We start from the raw sequence: 23,822 nt of genomic DNA, 5'->3' as shown, positions 1-23,822 counted from the left end.
CATCTGTCGTCGTCTGCGTCGCCATGAGTTTCTATATACAGTCAAAGTTCGATAACATCGCGGCCGCGCCCTGTATGTTATAGGTGCAAGGGAAACGTTTCGAGGGTGATGGAGCCGAGAAGGATGGTCGTTCGATACGACGGCGTCTTCTCGCGCACTCAAGGGAGGAAGGCAGGGAGGGTGCGCCGGCTTCTAACGCGCGCAAGGAGGGGGACGGGCAGGTTGTATCGCACTCCCTTTAGCTTCGTAGTGCGCATCTCCTAATCCGTCTGCGGCGGCTGAGCGTGGCGGCCTGCGCCATATCGTGCAATCTGCGATGGGTTCGAAGGCTACGCGGTCCCGCGATATAGGATGGCTTAGTGTGCGCTGTGTTCTTGCGCGCCTAGTTCGCATTGAAGCGAGAGGCAGCACTAAGGGGAATTCGCTCGCCGTTGCTGCCGCTCATCACGCTAGTGTTCTCGCAGCGCGTGTCCGCGACAATCGATTGAGATATGCTCGTGGTTGCATGTGCGCACATTACGGCGTGCTTGTTAATTTAGCAGTGTGAGAGATCGGGCTAGTTTTTAACCATGATACAGCTGTTTAGCGCGAAAATTTGAACGAGAGACGACGTGCGCCTGTGTATGTTGTTCCCTCGTCGTCTCTCGTTCAAGTTTTCGAGCTAAAAAGTTGTTAATTTAGTTAGTAAGCGAATGCTCACAGCAGTCTATGCACCTGACAAAGCTGCTAAACTTATTTCATATAGCTGTCTAATAATTTGCTATCGCAATCAGTGCTTCACCTTTCGGGCGTAACTGCGACTTTTTATTACATTTGACGAACAGAACTATTATCGGATTTTCAAACCTTCACATGCGACGTGTTTTCTTGCAAACGCAACGAATCTGATGCATTATATTGCAAAGACAGGTTGTTCTGGAAACTTCAAGCGAAAATTTGAGAGCGAGGGACCAGGTTTCCAATGCCACCTAGCCCAGGTTCGAAGCGCACATTTGCGCAAAAGGAGGCTGGCGTAGGTTTCGGCTTCAAAGCAGTACGCATCTTGTGAATGCCGTCCGAACGGACATCCACGGGTGCAAAGAACCGCTGGCGTGGTTTCATTAGAGAGTTTTAGAATAGGGGCCCCAAACATTTTGGGGCCCCCAAAAAATAGCGTCGAAGCCACTGCGCATGCGCAAGACGCAAACTGCGTTTGGGTTTTGCGTTGGGAACGCTATTTCACCGATTTAGCGGGAGCCCAAATAGCGGCCCCAAAAGCTTTGCGTCGGCAAACATGGCGGCACCCATCGAAGCGACGGCTCTAACCTAGCACAGAACTGGGTTCGATTCGCGGTAACGCGTGAAGTTCGGAAGCTAGGAGAAGTGACTGCGGTTATTGCTTTCTCTCAACTAGCGTGTGTTATGAAGATTGACTCATTAGACGCCGGTGATTTTGAATTCGATTGTGGATTTTATGGCTCGTAGGCCTAACACGGCTAAGCTTGGCTGGTGAAGGCTAGTAAAGTTGATTTGCTCAAAACTAAGCGCAACTAATTGTTTGCTGCTTACAGAATAACCTCTAAATTGTAATTAAACGCGAATACACGCAAGTCAAGATTATTATTCCTATAATAAAATTGTATATTTTATTTAATTATTTCTAATAGCTTTTCTTTGATGCCGTAGTGGCGCTGTCAGCGCAAGACGCTCTCCGCAAACGTAAAACCCTATTCTAAAGCTCTTCACTCCTACGTGCCCTAACGCTAACACCCGCTAAGCTCTTTGGGGCCCCAAACTATTGGGGCCCCTATTCTAAAACTCTCTATTGATTCGTGGCAGCAAAGTGAAGACCGCTGTACGATGAAGGTGGTTGCATTTTAGGGTCCTGCGGTGGTCGAGCGTTGCAACCAGTTTTACCCACTGTAAACACTGCGCTCGCAACTGCGCCGTCAGCAAGATGGCGGACGCGGTCAGTGTTGGAAGATGACAATGCATTTTGAATATTCCCTATTTTCTATTTTTATTTTGATGCCATAAAACAAGTTTCTTTTTTTTCTCTCTAAAATCAGTTACCTGCTCCTTGGGCTGTCCCACTGTCCTCTTAATATTTTACTTTACATGTTGTTTGGAAAAGTTACAGTAACCCATGGAAAAGTGCCAGTACCCAAAAGTTGTCCATGTTATACCCATGTAAATTTTGCTTTTTTTTTTTAAAGCTTTGTTGGTTTCGTAGGGCAGTGTTGTACAAAATTTTCTTTCACAGCTTATATTTGTGCATGCGATTAGACCTTAGCTACATGAAATTGTTATATATGGCAAAACTAATGAAATGTACCACATGTATGTACTGCTTGTACAGGCCGAAATAATAAATCCTAGGCGCCTGTGTTGTCATACGTGTTTAGTCCCTGTTACTAGCGCTGTCAAGTGCTTTCGCTAGGTGATTTCTTTGTACCACTTGTCTACTTGTTTGACATTCATAAATGCAAAAATGGAGTGAAAGACTACAAAGTGAAGTCCTTATCTCATTTTCTGCTTATGTAATTTCTACTGTTATGTTATTATGGCCTACTGTGTCCAAACATTGGTACTTGTCTCCATTTGATTTTTTTCTTATTTTGCAGATCCATTAGCGTCGTACCTTTTGATAACCACTAGTGTTGGTATTCAGCAGTCATTTGTGGAATCGAAGGGCGAGAGCCACTTCTTGTACAATAGCAACACTCTTGCTGTGGCATTGGATTTTCTATTAAGTGGCCCCAAGACAACAGTCTTTTGGAGCGACATAAACACGGATCAAATCAACGCAGGGGAAGTTGTGGAAGGAAGTGAGTGCCTTCAATGTCCCTACCATTCTCCATTTAAAGGGACTCTAAAGAGCCAGACAAAACCAGTTAAAAGCATTCCATTAAAACCACATCTGCATTTATTTGGTGTAAAACCTTGAGAAAATGAAGGCGAAACTTTTCCTTTTTGAATTTCACGCCAAAACGTCGGCGCCGGTATGTCAGTGTGACGTCATGGATTTTGATGTATTCTTTATGGATTTTTTCGGTCCGGTCCGTCGGTCCGTCCTCTAGAATGCAATGTACTAGTTTTTTTTTTTTTATATATAGTTCACTAGACCCGAGCATACGCTGCGTCAAGGTCCATGACGTCATGGTCAGCTGGTGCAGAAACTTCTGGGCAGCATAGCCACCATTCTTCTAAGTTTGCTTCTTTTCTGGCTTGCCCAGCTTTCTGTCATGTGGTTATTGGCCGTTTGGCTGTTGCAAAAGTGTAGTTTACTAATGCAGCTTAACATACCTCTTTAGTGTCCCTTTTTTTTTTTGCTTTCTCTGGTGGCATCTTCAACTAGCCATTTCAAAACACTCCGGAAGTGTTAAAAAGCTGCGAACAACATTCTTTGTGTGCTGCACGAGTTAGCAGGCTAAATAGCAATAAGGAGGCCTTATTATTAACGTTGAAGTCCGCTCGTACTCAGCATAAACCTTAGTTTTTGCAGAGTTGTATACAGAAAGGCTTTCAAATGAAGTCGAATGCACCATTAGTTTCATTCGTAAGAATATATATATATATATATATATATATATATATATATATATATATATATATATATATATATATATATATATATATATATATATATATATATATATATATACTTTGCCTGTTTAACTTAGCAGCATGGCCTGAAAACCCTTTTGTGCTTAGTCTTGATGATGCTACGAGTAATGAAGATAAGTTTTAAAACTGTATACGAAACGAAATTCATTCTGAGTAGCTTTGATCAAGTCTTCCTGACCGCGCATGTCAGTAATTTCAGAATTTTTTTAAAATTACGGAACATCATTTGCCTCATTCTAGACGCTTTTCGGTTGGTAGGTAGGTTCCTGTCTCGCTTAGTTTCGGTTCTCTCCAATGAAAAGAAAGCGTGACCGATGGCTGGAGCGAACCTCTGTCTTCGAGCACACCAGCCTGATGGTCTAACAATAGGCCACGATCGCATGCATACAACTCGCGTGCAAATGCCAACTGTTTCTGAGACATTTGGCGCGTGTGTTGCGTGCCAATTTCTTGCATTCTTCGCTCATGGCAGCTAGCGATTTGAGACGCTGTGTTAGACTGCACGGCCCACATTCCACAGTTGATTCCTCGTGGCAGCTTGCGCTACTTCGAAGCCATGCGACATTGTGCCGCCTTCGTGATCGGCCCACCTCGAACAGGTTTAACGTTCCTTCCTCAAGTACAAATGTCATCGTAGTTTTAACATAGACCACACGACATTGGCACAGCTACGTACGATGATATAACATGTAGCCGTAGACGACTTCACTATATGTATTTCTATCGCTTGCGCTCGTCCAGTACCGACGTACAACCCAGCAACCGGCATGTCGTAAACTCGCTTCGAACAGCCGGAGTAGAAATGATACCATTTCAACGATATTGTCGTCGTCATTGTTGTGGTGGTCTTGCTGCTGTTTTTACGCACGCTCGCATCACACACAAGACTGCTCGTCTCACACGAACTGCTCATCCACTTAGTAACGCTTTGCGGAACCCCAAACGATGCTGGATAGTGAGCTACTTGCAAAATACTACACATAACATTGATTCCCACTGTGCGTGGGACCTGCATAAATTTCTTATAAATAGATAATTGTGGTCATGCTAGTAAGTATAACATTGAATCCGTGAGTGCATGTACGGGTGTATATGTGAAAATGGCTCAGAAGTCACTTTGAAAGAAAAAAGTCACTTTTTTGTAACATACTTTTGAATTGCCTTAACATTTTGTTTCACGAAAGAGGCTGTTTGAACAATTTTATAACTTTATGATTTATGAGCCAAAGTGTATTTAATTATCCCGAGGAGACGCACCGCGCAGGAATAATTTCTGCTTAGCATTATTCTTTTTCTTTCACTCGCAGTTCCTCGATGTCCTTCATAAATGATCTCGAAATAGTACGTATGAAGCGCTTTGCAAGCGCAGATGTATAGGTTATCACTACTTGTGATGCTCGACATTCTCACGAGCTTGCAGCATAGCGAATTTCGCAGCTTGTCTTCTGTGCGTGCTTACAACGAAAAAAAAGTACGCTGATCTTTTATAACGTGAGAATTTGAACTTGTTCATTGACCATCTGTTCAATTTAGAACAGTGCAACATGGGGCAGGGACAGAAGAGGTTGCACACAGCACTGTCTTCCAGTGCTTGTCTATTCCAAAAGAGCAAGCATATGTGAACCGACCAAATTAAAAACAGCACGAAAAAAAAAAAAAAAACGAAACTGATATGTAATGTCATGCCACTACGCCATTGATGCCCAGAGACCGTAACTCTATTTTTTTTTTTTTTGACAGTACCAGTTTAGACACCTCCCATTTTCTCCACTTTAATGTCTGCTGCAAGGTAGCGCAATATCGTATGCTACATTTTCCAAATAGCTTAGCAAAATGTAAGCATCATACGTATCGCAAGCCTAAAGTGGCATCCGTAGTAGGGGTAGTGCACGACATTTCACTATCTTGCTGCGGGCATTGGACAAACTCTGAGCACAGCCCCCCCACCCGTCTTCAAATCCGGCCGCGTGTCACTGAAGGGCCCTGAGAGGCACATTGCTTTTCTCTCTGCTTCCTGCCCTCGTTTTTGTCATTGTTCTTTGTGGTGCATGACTTCGACGCCTTCGCCGTGATTCGTGTGTTTGAGTCGTTCAGTCCAGAGCTCACAACGCAACTCTCGACGAAAAACGCAAACGGGCCTTTACGCACACCTTGCTCCCCAGACGCATTATTCCGTTAGCTTTTCGTCCCCTGTCGTTCGCACGCAGCCTTTGTTTCCTCGAGCATGCGCCCATGTTTTTCTTGCACGCGTTTTCCTTGCACGCGTTTTCCTTTAACCCTGTGCTCCGGCACCCTAATAGACACCTCTTGTAATTGTAAAGGTAGGTTTCCTGCAAAGAATCTTGCCACACTAGTAACGGCATAGCGATTTTTTTATCCCGCGCACATGCCCACAGTTTGTGATATGAAACGTGGTCGTGGCTCCCACATGCAGCAGCCAAGTGTTAGCGTTCATTGCATGCATCGTTCTTCATTTGAACGATGGCCGGTGCGCAATTAGTTTGACAAATGTGTAGTTTAGCGAAGCGCATCCGCAAACTAGGACAAAGGTCCATTCACGGCATCAGAAAAAAGTCTAATCACATCAAGAAGCATCCAAGATTTCTAATACATTTCCAGTGCGTCGTAAAAAAAAAAAAAAAAAGGAAAAAAAAAAACACAGGGAGGACGCTGGCGTCCTTCCAGTCCTGTTCTCTTTTACTCTCTGATTTTTACTTTCTCTTCCGAAGCGGTCATGGAAACGCATCAGATATCAGAAATCAAACTAGCCCAGCTTCCTGCCCATAACACCAATAAAAATTTACAGCTTGCGAACCTGCTTCTCCAAGACATTTTCCAGCATGCCCATAAGTTCGTCCTTGAAGTCTCCATGCATGGTTTCCAATCATGCCGCGCCTTACCAAAATACAACGGTTTCAAACGCGATTTTACTATTTGGCTAATGACGCTTACATACGACGGATGTTGTAAAACGTTAAAGTTCAGTCTGCAAGTTAGGTATAGTAATGAAGGAAAACGAGTACTAAAAATTTAACTGATTCAGAGCGAGGAGGAAAAAAAAAAGAAAGACAGACACAAGGTAATAACGCCTAAACTACATATGTATATTTCGTGTGACTCATCCCACACGATTCATCTTCGTCGTCATATCTCTATTTACCTAGTCTATCGTAGTCGCCCTTTTAGCCATTAACAATAAAAGCTAGGGGTGTCTGAATAACGAATTTTCGAATCTAATACGAATATCCCAAAACATTCGCGTATCGAATCCAATAGCGAATATTTTCTAATTTATTAACAAAATGAAATGCAATCAAACGCCTCTACAGCGAACTCCACTACAATGGTATTGCCTGTACAACGGTTTCCGTGTGTCCCGGCTGAATTCCCATCTTTCATGTGTATTGTCAGCGTGCCCTTACAGCGTAGACCACTACAGCGAATGTGCCTGTAGAACGAAAGAATGTAGGCATTATTACGATCGACCTGCAGGGGTGCTGCTCTGCAAACCTATCTCAGCCCGCTGCAGTTGTTTCGATCGACCCGCGGGGGTGGCGTCCTTCAGAGAACCGGCGACGACGACACGCTAACCGACCATGCACTTCCTTCGGAGAACTGGAGACCACGGCAGCGTTAATCCACCATGCGCCTCTTTCGGAGAGTCGGCGACGGCAGCAGGGCTGGCCACGTTTGGCGGACCGTGTATTGTTGGTTGATTTGCCGTGGCTTTCATGGTCTATTTGCAGCCAGAGAGCTTCTCTAACAAAGGGTGTTTTGTGATGCGATTCCTCGGGCCTCAGGATTCGTCACAATCTGCTGACACTCGTGGCAGCTACCGGAGAAGTCAGCTCGGGAATTAAGAGGCGCCGGCTGGGGTCAAGCGTGACAACCTGGCTACGAGGACCCGCTCAACTCGGTGGGTTCTGGGAACCCAAAGTGCGTATGTGCGTGTGTGAGCCCTCCCCCTCAAAGGCGGGTCGACTACGCCCCAACGACTGTGGACGGTCCGATTGGACGAAGGTTGGACAGCAGTTTTCCCTCCCCTAGGGAAGACAAGAGGCTTTTTAAGCAGCAGTTTGTCGGCTGCTAGCGGAGGGTGCTTCGTGCTTGGATCTTTGTGCTCGTGTGCTGTGCGCTTCGTGGTGGGAGCTTCGTGCTCCGTTTTGCAGTCATGCTAGCCTTTTGAAATGTACCTCCTGTTTTAATGTAAATATGTAAATAAATCCTGTACTCCTAAGTTCCCGACGAAGAGTCAGGTCCTCCCTACGACCACATCCCACATCCCCGATCGCAAATTTGTTGCCGTACAATGAATACATCTATAGCGGTGCCACTACCGCCCTGCACAGCCCCCATTGAGCTCCCGTCAGCGCTAGCACAAGCGACGTGCATGACGAGCGTGCAAATCGCAGCGAGTATATTTAGCCCTGCTGCAGAGCTCCAGGAATCACTCGACTCGTACGCCTCTTGTTGCCAACATGGCGGCGGGTGTGACGGCTGACGAATACATCGAGGTTGTGACGATGTGAATCGCTGGGAACTATCGACTGACGATGTCATCCAAGCCAACAATGGCGGGAAAGAGGCAAAGGTCGACGAAGGCAGCAGTGATCAAGAGCCTGAAAACGAACGAACATTTTTTTTAATGACAATGATTGCGACATTCCACGCTCTGCAGCCGCGTATCTTGCATCGCTTCCGGGTTTCACTCCCGAGCGTGCGTGAACATCGATTACATAAAGTCGACAGCACACTCGCATTCCGTCGGATGAAGTGTGCAAAAAAAAACAGACTTCTTTCACTAAGTAGCTCTTGAATTCATATTAAATAAATGTTTTATTATGCTGAACGTTCTTAGTAAGCTCTATAAAGAGTGGTACGGTGCCTGATCTTTACAACGAATTAACCTCTGTAACGAGCGTTTTTGAACGTCCCGAGCGCACCATTATAAAGGCTTTCGACTCTACGAAGTTTGCGCCGTGTCCGTTTTCTATATATAAAAAAGAAAGTATACATGTAAGGCCGTTCACAAATGGAAGTGAGGAGCTTGTAAATGACAAAATCGTATCTGACACGCCATGACGCAGCAGTGAAACTAGCAGCGCGTCACTAATGTGTGTACAGCGGTTGTGTTCATGGAAGGAGTTAAGTGTAATACTACGGCATCACACATCAATTTGAAGGGATGCATACATTGGCGAGATTGGCTATAATATAGATTGCTTTGCCTAAGTCGAGACAAATTCGCAGGCTCTCTAAATGCGAGGTATCCTTAGTGATTGACTGGAATTTGTTGTACCCGCCGTAGTTGCTCAGTGGCAATGGTGTTGCTGCTGAGCACGAGGTCGCGGGATCGAATCCCGGCCACGGCGGCCGCATTTCGATGGGGGCGAAATGCGAGAACACCCGTGTACTTAGATTTAGGTGCACGTTAAAGAACCCCAGGTGGTGAAAATTTTTGGAGGCCTCCACTACGGCGTGCCTCATAATCAGAAAGTGGTTTTGGCACGTAAAACACCATAATTTTGGAATTTAATGAGCAGAAGTCATCTGCTCCAACCAGTGCCTCTGCTCCACAACCGCGGCTCTCCTGCTGCGGAGTCCTTCGGTATAGTCACCGCTTGCATCGCTCTTTCTCACTGTGGACTCTAATAAGTGTTCTCTTATATGTTCGAACAAAAACGAATATTAACCCGTTAAGGACCAGCGTGACCATATGGTCACGTTAGTCTGCACAGTGGATTTCATTTTATTACGATTAACAAAACGGCACCAAAATCGCCTTTGACATGTCCTTAGACAGATGAGTTCCCTTTATGGATATCAAGTGGCAGCAGGTGTCAGTCGTATTGTGGGAACCCTTCCCAAAGGCGGGAATAAGTGTTGTTGTGCGAGTAGCGTCGCCATGCATCACTCCAAGGGGTAACGTGTTTTTTTTTTTTCACTACTTGTTTAAACAATAGTCCGATATCCTTGCCTCCATATTGCTCATCGAATATGTGACCTTCGATAACCATTTGTGAAAAAATTATGTTTGATTTATCCATCAACGAGCGTGTTATCTTGCGCGTTGCCATATGGTCACGCTGGGCCTTTAGGCTACCTAACTTTTTTTCAAAACTGCATTCTCATGTCTTCAACGGCTGCTGGCGCATTCCCGCAGTGGTTATTTCTGAATTTATTGTCTTAATAGGTTTATGTTGGAATAAATAGCGAAGATACTCGAAGAAGACGATGACGACGTGTCAGTGATTTATATCGACCCGCGAGAGGCTAGCACCTATTCGGATGAAGAGTTGGCCGATGAAGACTCAGGCGGGGTCATTGACAATCTAATCTGGCGGCAGCTATGAGCCGGCGTTGGAACTGTTTTCTCTGACGGACGCCGCATTGGTGGATCCGACTCGGACGATGACGACCCCAGGCGGGCAAGGTGACGGAACATGAGGGCTTCCTTCTGCCGTAGTTGATGCTGCCATTCCTGCGAAATTATCCACTGCTTCTAAGTGGACGAACGGTGATCTCCAGAAAAGCCTTGGCATATTTCCCTACCCAAACTTTGCTGCTTACAGGGGCTTTTCCCCTGTTGAGTTGTTCGAAATCTTTTTTGACGAAGCCGTCGTGGAGCTGCTAGTCGAACAAGCAAGAAAGTATGCGTTATTTTTCAATATGCCCGATCCGGAGGTTACCAAAGAAGAATTGGGTTTTCTTGGAGTGCTCCTTTTGCCAGGCTATAACCGCTTGCCAGGGAAAAAGTGCTTTTGGGACAGCGGCTTGGATATGCGCAACACGATGGCCTACAATGCTATGCGGAAAAAGCGCTTCGTACAGATAATGCGATTCCTGCATTGTACGAAATGCAAGCCTAACGCTTAGTGACAAGTTGGCAAAGTTGCGTCCATTGATGGCGCTATTGAAAGCAAGGATTCTGGAGCACTTTCAACCTGTGCGTCACCTGAGCTATGACAAAAGTATGATTGAGTATTATGGTCGTCATGGCTGCAAACAGTTTATACGCGGAAAGCCTATCCGCTTCGGGTATAAGGTATGCTGCCTAAATGCCAAGAACGGATACCTTGTAAACTTCAAAGTGTATCAAGGCAAGCAGGGGATCCCGGAACATCTGAAAAATATGAAAAGGACTTCGGAAAAGACGCGGCGCCACTTCTTCAAATGGTGGATGAACTCGCAGCAGAGACGCACGACCTTCCTTTCTTTTTCTATTTTGATAATTTATTCACAGGCATGCCGCTACTCAGCCATCTCAAGGCAAAGGGATACGAAGGCACGGGCACAGCGAAGCAGGATCGTGTTCCCAAAGAGTACCCTATCGCTCGACCCCAATTCGTCAAGCGCCAACCTCGCGGGCACGAAGAACCCGTGCTGAGCGACAATGGGATAATTGTTGTCCGCTGGACGGACAATTCTGTAGGAACGATTATAAGCACCATTCACGGCGTAGAGCCAATGTCATCTGCAGACAGGTACTCTCGTGTTCAGAAGAAGCAAATCGAGGTGGCCCGCAAAAAACACTGTTGCTCTGTACAAGTTTTATGAGAGGTACGGACCAGATTGATGCAAATGTATGTGCCCACAGGGTTGTAATCCGTGGCAAAAAGTGGTGGTAGCCGATTTTCACTTGACTTTGTGAGGTATCTATCAGCAACGCTTGGACGCTAATTCGTAGCATAGGGTTCAACGTCACGCAGGTGGAATTCCGCAGGCAAATTGCACAAAGCTACGTGATGCGATGGGACAATAAGCATACAGGACTTGGTCAACGGATTATCCCAAAGACTGGTGATGTCCTGACTGGTACACGGTATGACCAAGTGGCCCACTTTGTTGCACCTATACCTGATGGCAAGAGGTGGAGGTATGCATGAGGTAATTGCAACAGTGCAGTGCACACACAATGCACAAAGTATGACGACGGCATGTGTATTCCATGATTCAAACCATTTCACACTAAATAAGTGCTCGACTATTCGCTATATAGGTTTTTTGTGATGTTTCGTGGCTTGAAATAAATGTTTTTCACTTCGCGTATTTTGCTGTAGCGTAAGGGCCCAGTGTGACCATATGGTCACGGGCTATATTTCAAAAACTAATTAGGCAAGAGTAGTAATTTTCTGTATGTGAATTATTAGTACAAGGATAAGTTATTATATAATAGTTATTTCAAGATAGCAAGAAAAGAAAAGAAACCGGTCCCTAATGGGTTAAATAATTTCGAATAGTAAATTCTCGAATCGAATAGCGAAGATTTAATTCGTATTATAAATTTCAGATATTTGCACACCCCGAAATTAAAGTAGTCTTTTCAAATTGGCGAAGTTTTGAATTTTCGTTTTGGTTTCTGTAATCAGTTATTCGCACTAGCAGAAATTTCAGCAATTGTTAAGACGATAATAGCGGTTAGTGAAATGCTGGGCAAAGCGCAGGCTGAAGCGAAGCCGATTAGCCAGAGTGCGTCTCGCTGCCTCTGAGGTTTGCCACGTGACGCGGCATTAGTCTGTTAATCTCGGTATATACTGCGGGCACGTTGCCTCCGTGTGCTTTTAGCTGCCGTCAGATAACGCAAGCTGCATTAGCTACATGCTTATTACGCTGTCATTATACCTCTACACCTTTGCGCCAGCCATGTAATGTCATCAGATAGAGAGCCTGACTCCCGAGTGTTACCGGAAAGTACGAACGACAAAAAGGTACTATTGTTTGCCATCTTCTGCGACGTTAAATCAAAACAGTAGTTTTGCAGGGGTATAGCAAGGGTTTTGATTTGGAAAAGGTTTTTCAGCGTGCCGCGTACAACCGACATGCGCGCGCACACGTAAACAAGTTTCCTTAATGGAAACTATTATCACGTAATACTGACATTGGACTGTAACCACTAATCACAAGCAGCCCATGGTTTATTAGGGATGTTACAGTGGAACAAGCGAGTCTAGTTAAAGTGTTCGGTATAATTTAAACTAAGCTTCTGATATGCAAGGCGGGCTGAACGACAATGATACGATGAAAAATTAAGTTATATCGGCCTTTCAAGTGGTCAGAATGTTGGGTTTTGGAACTGATGTATTACCTAAACACTCATTGTACGTATCACACGTATTCCCTGTTGTCACTTGCATTTGCTCAGGTTTTCTTGAGGGTCAAGTATGCGAGTACAGGAGTTTTAGTTTGTACCGTTCGTATTCCGGGATGCTTGTTCTTGCGCTGCACCCCAACGCTGCAGTGTATTCAGAACCGTGAACCCCAGTGACGGTTCCAACGCGCGATGGGATCTTTACAAAAATTCGATGAAGCATAGCTCATGGGTGGCGTTATATCTACGGCAGCGACTTTTCGCATTCTGTGTTGCTGCTCTGTCCTTTTAGGAATCCACTTTCAGTGCTTCCTTTATATATATATATATATATATATATATATATATATATATATATATATATATATATATATATATATATATATATATATATATATATATTAAACCGTCTCATTTGTCATCTTTGAATTCAGGGGCCGTATCGTCTAATGCTTTATTTAATTTTCTGTGATTTTCACCCTTCGTCATCGGCTCGCACGCCGCCGCGGCGGCGTTATCGGTGCGATCGGCCACTCGCGCGCCGTATCATAAGAATAGAATGGAAAATGAAATGGAAGATTACTAAGTACGAAAAGGAGCACTGACGTTACATTTTCTACACTTCATTTTCTTTTCGTTGAGTGAAGATCTGGTAGCTCTAAACGCTAGAAAAAAATATTGGGAAGCCTCAGAGCGACCTAAATAATTTAATACGATCGATTTTCTAGACAGTTTCCTTTTTCAGGAGGTTACTGTGCCTTGACGTCATGACTCAGGTGGTCACGTGGGAGAGGGCATTGTGACGTTTCGACACTCGGTTCCGGCTCACTCGGTCGCCTCCTGTGCAGCTACTCGTTCTGAAGGTCGATGTAGCAGCGTAGCAAACTACCGAGGCAGCCGGAGCGAGTGTCAAAACGTCGTAATGCTTTGCTCACACTTGACCACCTTCAGCGTCATGACGTCACGACACAGTAACCGCCCGAAAAACGAAACGGACTGTAGAAAATAGATTGTATTGGAATTGTTTAAGCTAATTGCCAGAACTTTCCTTTCTTTATTTTTTTATTTTTTCGAGTCATTTAACGCAAAAAATGGAGTTGAAAATACCATATCAGTAAGCCTGTAAAAAACACGGGCGCAGAGCAGTGCGGTTTAAAGGGGCGCTAAAGATCGAAACATCTTCAGCTTTCTACAGTGCCAAGAAAATCGCTATTGGAAGATGTTCGCTAAGCCAGAAGAGATGTAAAAAGACTGGTGGCGCGGCCGCCTTGAAGTTCCCGCACCAGATCACCGTGACGTCATGGATTTTGACAGCGTCTACTCGCGCCTAGTTAATTTTTATCGGTCAGGATAAACTGCATCGTATTGTAAAGGAAGCAAGGACTGAACTTGGAAAGTTTCGATATAGCTTCTACTGAGCCACAATGGCTCAAATATTTATATACTTTGAAATTCATGACATCATACTAGTATACCGGCGCTGTGGTTTCTGCGCGAAGTTAAAGAACTGTAAACTTTCACCTTAATTTTCTCACAATCGTGGCAATTGGGGCTGTTGGTATGTCATAGTAAATGTTTTGAAAATCGCAAGAACGCGAGAAGAATACGGGAAAGGCATACATGGGGCCAGTTTGCCAAAGCGCTTTGTCTTTCCCGTATGCTTCCCACGCTCCTGCGCTGTTAAAAACCTTTACTACTTCACTTTCTCTCCCGATAATCAACCTACAACTATGGAATTTACGAAATTGGTTTTGAAGGTGTACTTTATCAGTCAAAACTGATTTAGTGTCTCTATATTGTCCCTTGTAGCAACCGCACCGCTGGCACGAGTTGTTCGAACCTCAGTGCTGACGCCCGTTGTTGCAAATGGGTCGTAAGCCCCAAGGGTAGCGTTGGCCTGGCGGCCTGGGGCACTGGAAGCATCCGAAGGTCCCGGCAAAGCATGAGTCGACTGGTAACAGAACAACTGGTTTATTCTAACATCGCAAAAGAGCGGGCGGTCAGGTCGACCGAAGTGGAGAGACGGGAGTGCACGTTACTCAACAGAAGAAATCGGAGCCTCTCTCGGCGTCCGGGAGCAGCTGCTCTTATACTCTCGGCGTCGCGGGCAAGAAGGAAGGTCACGGGATGAGACCACGTGACGGCGAGGCACGGACGAGCTGAGATACATGTTGAGACGAGTGTAGTGACTCAACCGCCAAGCAGGCGCCGTCAGACCTCCTCGCTTCACACTTGGGGAGCTCCTCTCCCCGGCTGCCGCGCTTTGACAAGCGTGGGCACACACACACACACGCACACACGAAGACACGTGGCACTGAAACACGCCTGGACGCGCTTGGCGGGGAGACTGCGGGAGCTCCGAACGGGCCAAAATGTCCGCCGCTTTGAACGAAGCTCCGGCGTCCGTTGCATCCGCGCCGGCTATAGACCGTTTCAACGGGCGAGGAGGATAGGGCACGCTGGGAGCCTTTCCTCCTCTCTGGCTTGGGCGATCCGGCGCGGCGCTGCTTGAAAGTATTGCTGTCGCGTGCTGCGGAACGATTTTGAGATGTTTCAGATGGTACTTTGTGAAATTTACGCCGTGTCCGTTCATATAAGGTCGTCAGGGAAGCCTTTCGGTGCATCGGTAGCTACAGTAGGCGGAAATATCTTTTGGGGGCGCAAAAATGTGACGCGTTTTATCAGCCGCGGTGTACGCACATTATGAGTCGCGGTGTGAGTATGTGTTGTGAAATATTTTGCTCATATCGGTTTTAATTCAACAAAGAAAACCGGTGTCTCTGTATTAGCAGCGCGAGATGGTAAATCTGCTCAATATCTGATCGCTTGGCGTAGGGAGTAAAACATAAAGCATAAGAGCGCATGCTCGTGCACGGCCAACCTATATATAAGGCAACCAGGAAACATCTAAGCGGCAGGCGCAATCAAATATTTGTGATGCACCGGCATCGTTCGCGCGCATTTCAAGTCTAGTAGGCTTCAAATTACCGTATGTCTACGCTAGCCTTCCTGCATGAGGCCGATGGCGCTGCTCAGCACAGCGATCACTGCGGTTGGTGAACCAGCTCGGTACATATGTAAGCTGTGCGCGTCGGCATTCTCTTTTTGGCCTGCATACAGCCATAACATATGAAGGATCGCATAAAAAGAATGCGATGCCTATTTTTGAGGACAAAATTTCCGTAATGTGTGTGAGTGCGTCGTAGAGAACGGAACGAAGACAACCGAAAAAGAAAGTCGGTTATCATCCTCTACCTCGAAAAAGCAAGAGAAAACGGCCTAACGCCGCAATAGGGCCTCGCATAGTCACGCCGCACAACGTTTATAAATATATAACCGCTGATGCGGTATGCTTGGACTATGCGGTAAATAGAACAAATATATATGTAATCCAGCACCTACCCCTGCTTAGGATGCTCGCGCAGTTCGTAAACAGTCCCTTTGCTGGACAAGCGTAATTCAGACTGTAAGGTATGCTGCTATCTATCACTTGCCAAAACTATTTTATTCAGGGGCGGAAACCTCATCCATCGAACCAAGTAGTCACGCAATGTAACCTGCATCGAACAGTTTGAACGCTTGTCAGAGTATACTCACAGCTCCTATCGTAGCAGAACGTTGCTCACGCTGTTACGATCGTCGCGTATGTTTCATGGCTCCTAAACCGCAGCTTAGAAATAGAGGATAATACCGCAATAAGGTCACATTAGCGACTGGAACATTCAGAAATACACAATTCATCTCCGAGGCTGATTGTAGACTCGAATATGCGCGCACACATCGCGCTGCGTGTTCCGTCCACCTCAACGCCTGCAGAAATTCCGGCCATGACGCCTTAAACCACTTCAGCACGTCTCACAGAACCGTTTACCACGTAGAAGACGCACGTCATACTAAACAGACCGCACGACCGCGAAAACAAACGCCAGAACCTGCCGCCGAGCGTGTACCTGCCATGCAAAAGACCGCTTTCACCCAAGCCAGTATGGCGCTGCTCATAGGCGGCGCCACTGCGTTCACAATATGGCGGCGCCTACGAAAAAACGGTCTATACCGCGCGTTGCAGGCGAAACGTAACACCCTATGGACAAGAACGGCACCGAGAGCGGCGCTGCTGCTCCGGCGTTGAGAGCGCCGCATGCGAAGCAAAATTCTATTAGCGGGTGGTACCCCTCTCCCACCTCTCGTTCGCACCGCCTTGATTGCCTCCTGCACTGCGCGTGTTTGGGCACGTTTCGTGCCGCGCGCGGTGTGTGCCCACGTGTGCGCGCGTGGACATTTCATTCGAAGGGCGATGTACAGTCTTTCACATTTAGGGGAAAACTCGGAGCGCATTGCATCGCGATGCGGCGAGCGCTTGAGTCAGGCGGCGGCAGCAGCTCGCGCAGGCGCTAACGAAACACGAGAAAGAAGACAGGACAAGCGCTCGTCGAACAACTTAGTTTTTATATGAGTAAGAGGATTATGTACCGAGTAATTATTAAATTCATGTGGGTTACATATAAAAACCGTCATACACTCAGGAGTGATCAATGAACGAGCTCGCTTCGTTTGCCAGTTGTTTACTTCGCTCGGCGCACCGTAGTAATCCATGTCTGTCGTCTGCTTTTTTCGTACCATTTTCTTGTGAATCGGCAGAATTTCACTGGTGGCATCAACCCTTTCGTGTTTACATTGCTGTCGTGACAGTTAACAACACAATAATAATGTCCGGCCATCCGAAGAGGCGCCGTCGCAAACAACATACGTTTCGCGCGCAGCGCGAACTGAACGCGGGCGCGACCGCTAAGGGAAGCGGCGGCGGAAACCTACACCCGTTGGAGATGAAATTGTTCCGCCAGGGGAGAAACGAGCGCTGGTGTCTAGGATGAAACTTGGCGTGCGGTCGTCCATAGGAACGCTCCTCGAGGACGCTCCAAGACCAGGTCATTTCTTCACTCTGTCGTACTGAATGTGTGATGTGTTAGTGTCCCGACGCTTCGTTGTTTATACCACTGCAAAAATGTGTAAACCGAAGGCTCTCTGGTTTCAAGAATTGCCTTGTCCTCTCGATTTATCGCGAAGGCGAGTTGACATTGTGCTTCGCTTCCTAACATAGTGCAAAATGGCTGCGTAGATTTCTTGCTGGACAAGCTCTTCGCTAGTTCACTCTTCGCCGTAAAAAATAGTTGAGTAAACTTCGCTAGTTTACTCAACCAAAATACTATTCGCTAGTTCGCCCTCTTCTCCCCTCTGTTAGAGGATGCACTTTTTCTGCAGCATCCATTGTCGCTGGCAGCATGTCCTTTAAGAATTTACATTTTTGCTCGACAAATATCTGTAGTACTCTGTTGTACACACAGATGACTATTTAATCTGTAATTTCTCACTCGCGCTGTCTTAAAAAATTTGTCAAGTTGAACTGCTTTTTGTGACCGCTTTAACTGCGTGCGTTTTCAATATTTATCCGTAGTACACATTCGTATACACTATCAAAGCGCTCGCCAGGACACATTAAAAAGTGTTGATTCTTTCTTTGAAAGGTCGCGGAATGCTTACACATTAAGTGCCCAAACTTGCAATTTTTGCTGCTTCAATTATTCTTGTAAGTTTTTCTCTGAATGTCCATAAAACCGCAGTCCTTTGGGGAAAAAAGGGGGGAAAAACAGTTCGCACCCACACTTTCGACATACAGAGCCACCCATTGAGTCCTTTCTTGACATTTACAATGAAGGGCAACATTGTAGATATTTTTACCATGTCGAAGTAATGGAATTTTAAGTTCCCGAGTCACGTGTGTGATATAATTTTTCTGAAAATTCAGAAATAATTTTAAACAAGCAAAAAAGCGCAAAAACGAAACTGAAACCTGACCGAGCAGCCGAGTGAACCTATTAGTGTGACGTCACGAGCGGCACACCAGCGGGAAAGGCGCGCAAGGTATGCCGGTCTCCCGCTGGGATAACGAAAGCGGACCTTAGGGCGAGTTTTAGAGCCACCATAGTTTTAGTTTGTCCGCCCCTCCTGTAAACGCCCCTCCGGAGGGACGGAGGCGTAAGCATGAGCGGCCTGCGCGGTGCAGCCATCTGGTGGCGCAGAACTCAACCAGACTAACACAGCTAATAGTATTGAAGTAACCAAGTGTACTTTCCTTTGGTGCTGGTGTAAATTTTCGCCAGTAACACGATTACACCGCTACCGAGAATACGCAAGGAGCGAAGGAGAATACATTTGGTTACTGCAATATTAGCTGTGTTTGTCTGATTGAGCTGTGCGCCACCGGGTAGTTGTAACATGCAAAACATCGACGTTGGCGCCTCCGCTCATACGGTAAAAGGCCCCGTCCGTCTTCGTTTACCAGAATAACTGATATGCTAAAAATCTTGTCAGCTGCACCAGCTCTTCGGATATTGACACTTACGATTCTGACGAACTCTGTAGCCACGAATCGCCGTTCGCATTCGACCCGCCACTACGAAAACCAGCACCCATGCGCATCATATCGTGCTGCAAGATTGAGACCAAGGGTAGCCCTAACCACTGATTTTAAACGCGTCCTGCTTACCATTTTAGGTGTTTTACCCCTTCTCAGGGAAGCGTTTCGCATACTCACTAAAGATGCTGTGCAGCATTACTTTCCACATTTGTATCCCGGAAGAACGCCACTGACAGTCCAAAGCTCCGACCGGTGCATTTGTTTATATCGACAGGTACAGCGACCGCTCGTCGTTCGCGGGAAATATGTTAGCCGCGCATCAGACATTACAAATGTCAGAACATAACAAAACGCGCAGATTTTGTGCATATGAGCACCGTTGCATCACTCGCAGTCGCGCTGATATGATCGACCACACACCTTATAAAACAGCGAGCTGGAGACCGTATATGGCTAGCATATGGGAACGTTGTCATGCCCGAATTATCGTTCTTCGTGCTCTCCTCGTGCACACAATATGTTCCGTAAGGTAGTCATAGATTAGAACCTTTTGCGTATGATCATTCATTTAGAGAACGCATAGTTTTCTCGCGGAAACGCCGATGCCAGTATTGACACCATTGGCAGCTGAACGAGGTGGTTGTTTACGCTAGCCTATATGGAAGGTGGTTCCGCTTGCTGCCCATTTGGGACACGAGGCAAACAGTGCACCTCGGAAGCTAAATAATGAGTCAGCATAGCAATACGTAAAAATACACCCATGTACGTAGCCTAATTTAAGGAAGTGCCGGCGAGTGCAACTGGCAGTCTTGGGAGAATGGCAAAGTATCGATATTGATAGTGCGCCGTGTCGTCGCTTCTAGCTTTTTGTGTGTGCATTGTACGAAATAAAGACTGGTTTATTTCAAATATGTATGGTCAGCACTGAACTGCAAAATCACTTTTCTTCATCCTAATGGGTTAGTTAGCTTCAGATCAGTCGCTCAGATCCGCCGGTGGTAGACACCCGAACTCAGCGACTCTGATAGGCCTAACCTTGGCTGAACGCGATCGACATCGGCTCAAACTGTGTGTGGATAGTGACGGCTAATACCGGTGTCACACGTACACTTCTGATCACGATCGCGGCCGATCCTGATTGAGCTTGATCCGGATCGAATATTGCTACATGGTCATTTGCGATGGCGATCTTGCGCGATCCGGATCCAGGAAATCGCGATCCGTGAACCGCGATCAGGCCTCTTGATCGTGATCGATGATGAGGATTTAGTGGCATCTCCTTTGAAACGGGGCGGTGACAAATAGTCACCTAGCTTGCTTGATCTATAATCAGGTATGCTATACACGTTTTTTATCTAGCATTTTTGTATACATCTCCTGAATCTTTTTTCTCCTTCAAAATGTACCTTGTACCGCTAGCTATGTCTGTAAGAGGTCCGGTCGTATCAATCTCTACGCTGCTTTTTTTCTACGAATACTCTAAACGTCTCTTGCTTATCTCGACTGCTGACCGAATAACGCTTCCGTCCACTTAAACTCAAGCGCTTATGGAAGGTGTACGTTACCTGCGGGTTTCACTGGGTGAATACCTTCGCATTCCATTAGGATGTGCTGAGTGGTCTCAGGATTTCTGCTGCAGCATACACACGCCTCGCCTAGTTTTGAATATTTGATCCGGTTTTTCTCCTTAAGCAACCGGCTCGATCCTCACATAGCAAGGCACTGTCCTTTGTTTTATCATACATATTTTACCTTCTAAATTCTTTATTCCCATTCTTGTAAATCTCTATGATCCTTCTTGTTTCCATTCTTTGCATCCAATTGACTGTCTTTCTTTCTCTCACTTTCTTTCTGATGACTCCTCGTTGTCTATTTACAGTTTCAATTACGTTGCACTTGCTTGTAAACTTTCTTGACCTCTTTCTCCATTCTGTGTCTGCGCTTTTCAAGTAGAGATACTTGTGCCCTTTAGCTGTCCATTTATTTTCATGCATGTTCCTGAGTCTTTCTTCATAACTAATTTTGCTCTGTGCTTCTCTGACTTCAAAAGAGGCCCAACCCATGTCACCCTGCACTGCCTCATTTGGGAGCCAACGGTTTTACCGTGGGCTCCCAAAGCCAACCGCCCTACCGATCTTTGGTTAACTTCCAACTCCGACAAAATATCCAATGTTCTGCAGCCCAATGCCACTAAATCATGCGCTAAACGCCGTCTCCGTGTGTCGGGTTGCGGACATTCTAACAGAAGATGCTGTATATTCTCATCCGCGTGGCCACAAGTGCATTCCGGACTATCAGCTCTCGAAATTTTTTCAAAAGAAAGTGTTCATTCACCACTGCAGACGGTGAATGAGCGTTTCAAAGGTTCTGGTATTATCTGATGTGGACGGGATTTTAAATTGAAGTGAAGGGTCATTATGAGATAAAGCTGAAGATTTCGGGTTCTGATCAAAGCAGTCACTCTGCGACCATGGGCTGAGATCTGTCTTAGTATATGCGGTAATTCGCCTTGTATTATAGAGGGAGGCCAGATGTGACGTTAACATGCGCTCGTCCCGCTGCCTTGTCTGCTACAACCACTGATGTCTACTATGTTTCGCTGGATACTGTTTCTCCGCTCGCCGATCCGGGCGCTGGTGAAGCAAGGGTGTGGCGTGGTGCGGCAACTTGTCCCCGAATTAGGGCATATGCTGCACTTATTGTAATATTGCAGCCGTAACAACTTTTTATTTGTGGTTTGCCGCGTTTTGGGGCTGTTGTTGTCTCTTTTTGTTTGGGAAGTTTTTTTTTTTCTGTGTGTGTGATAATCTGAACCCATATGCGACATTTCTGCGTTTTCTCAATCACGTGTCTTTCCCGCGCGCGGCGCTCGTGTTAGCGACGCTGTGGGCGCGGCGGTGTAAATTCTGAACATCTTCCTAGAACACTTCTGCTACCGGCTTTGGTAGTTTGCGGCACGACAGGCAAGTAACTAAGTCGGGGGAAGAAAAGAAGTGCCGAACTCACGCGTGCACGCGAAGTGCCGTCGCAAATTCGCCAAGCACAGCCTTCCGGGATAAGCAGCCTACTTCCGGTGGCTTCATTCAAAGGCGCTCCATGTGCTATCCACAGGCTGAAACATTCCCAGGGAGCATAATTGCGAGTCGGTCTAGTTGGAACAGATTCATCTTAAAACTTTTTGTGCGCAAATAAACAGGGACGAAGCGCTCGTCCTTGTGTTGCTCCTATTCTTCGTCCCTGTTTGTTTGCGCACAAAAAGTTTTAAGATGATTCCCAGGGATATTGCAGTGGCCAGGTATCCATTGGAACATTACTCAATTATTTTCTGAGTTCCTTTAGTGTCGCGTAAACTAAAGATTGTAGTTATTCCATGTAAAACCACAGAAACCAGCTACCAGTTCGTTTCACGTGTAGTATCACTGTGATAGAGATTATAGCGATAATGAAGATGGGCGCTTCGCATTTTTTCGAAAATACTTATCTCACAGCCCATGACGCAGCTCGTTCGTCGCCCGAACGCACGGCGCCCGAGAACTAGCGCATAAAGTGCATGAGGCTTCAAAAAATGGTGGGCGGCTGCTTTTAAATTACACGTACGGTCTTGTGTTTCGCTAGTTATTGTAGTTTGAATGTGACTGGAGCCCCTGTCGAACGGTGTACCTCTACTGCGGTGGTGTATATCTGTGTTCTCATATTCTTCAACGCTTGTTGTTTTGTCTACTTCCTCTCTCCCGTGCTTTCACGGTATCTTGTTGCGTCGTTTGCAGTGGGCGAGCTATTGTAGCATAAAAAAAAAAGCTATAGTCACCTACACCTCACTTGCGATATCGTCACACTGGCATTAGGATTTCATTGCGAAAGCAGGACGCAGGACCCTTTCGCACCGTAACGTTACTGCACCATAGAAAATTAGGAACTGGCCCAATACACCATGCTTCGAAGTTACATTGTCACACTTGTTTTCCTTGGAAATGGTCCCTTTTTCACAGCGTGTTTACAGGAGGTATTCAGAGACCTGGATTGGGAAGAATTGCGGATAAGAGTAAATGGAGAATACCTTAGTAACTTGCGCTTCACTGATGATATTGCCTTGCTTAGTAACTCAGGGGACCAACTGCAATGCATGCTTACTGACCTGGAGAGGCAAAGCAGAAGGGTGGTACTAAAAATTAATCTGCAGAAAACTAAAGTAATGTTTAACAGTCTCGGAAGGGAACAGCAGTTTACGATAGGTAGCGAGGCACTAGAAGTGGTAAGGGAATACATCTACTTAGGACAGGTAGTGACTGCTGATGCGGATCATGAGAGTGAAATAATCAGAAGGATAAGAATGGGCTGGGGTGCGTTTGGCAGGCATTCTCAGATCATGAACAGCAGGTTTCCATTATCCCTCAAGAGAAAAGTGTATAATAGCTGTGTCTTACCAGTACTCACGTACGGGGCAGAAACCTGGAGGCTTACGAAAAGGGTTCTACTTAAATCGAGGACGACGCAACGAGCTATGGGAAGAAAAATGATAGGTGTAACGTTAAGGGATAAGAAAAGAACAGATTGGGTGAGGGAACAAACTCGCGTTAATGACATCTTAGTTGAAATCAAGAAAAAGAAATGGGCATGGGCAGGATATGTAATGAGGAGGGAAGATAACCGATGGTCATTAAGGGTTACGGACTGGATTCCAAGGGAAGGGAAGCGTAGCAGGGGGCGGCAGAA

The 23,822-nt window shown here is 46.0% G+C and overlaps 1 protein-coding gene across 2 annotated transcripts in view; it reads left to right on the top strand.

Moving 5' to 3' along the window:
• The window catches only part of LOC126545410 (low-density lipoprotein receptor-related protein 2-like), a 109,211-nt gene that overhangs the window by 15,176 nt on the left and 70,213 nt on the right, over window positions 1-23,822 (top strand). The window contains exon 3 of one of the 2 annotated variants that reach the window (XM_050193255.3): window positions 2,604-2,807. The exons of the other annotated variant lie outside the window; for it this stretch is intronic. Coding sequence (XP_050049212.1) covers window positions 2,604-2,807 — 204 coding nt within the window. The remainder of the gene's footprint in view (window positions 1-2,603; window positions 2,808-23,822) is intronic. 2 annotated transcript variants of the gene reach the window in all.

The sequence above is a fragment of the Dermacentor andersoni genome, chromosome 1, assembly GCF_023375885.2.
Source record: "Dermacentor andersoni chromosome 1, qqDerAnde1_hic_scaffold, whole genome shotgun sequence".
NCBI classification, from domain to species: Eukaryota; Metazoa; Arthropoda; class Arachnida; order Ixodida; family Ixodidae; genus Dermacentor; species Dermacentor andersoni.
The sequence above is the reverse complement of the archived record's forward strand: the minus strand, read 5'-3'. Positions and strand labels throughout refer to the sequence as shown.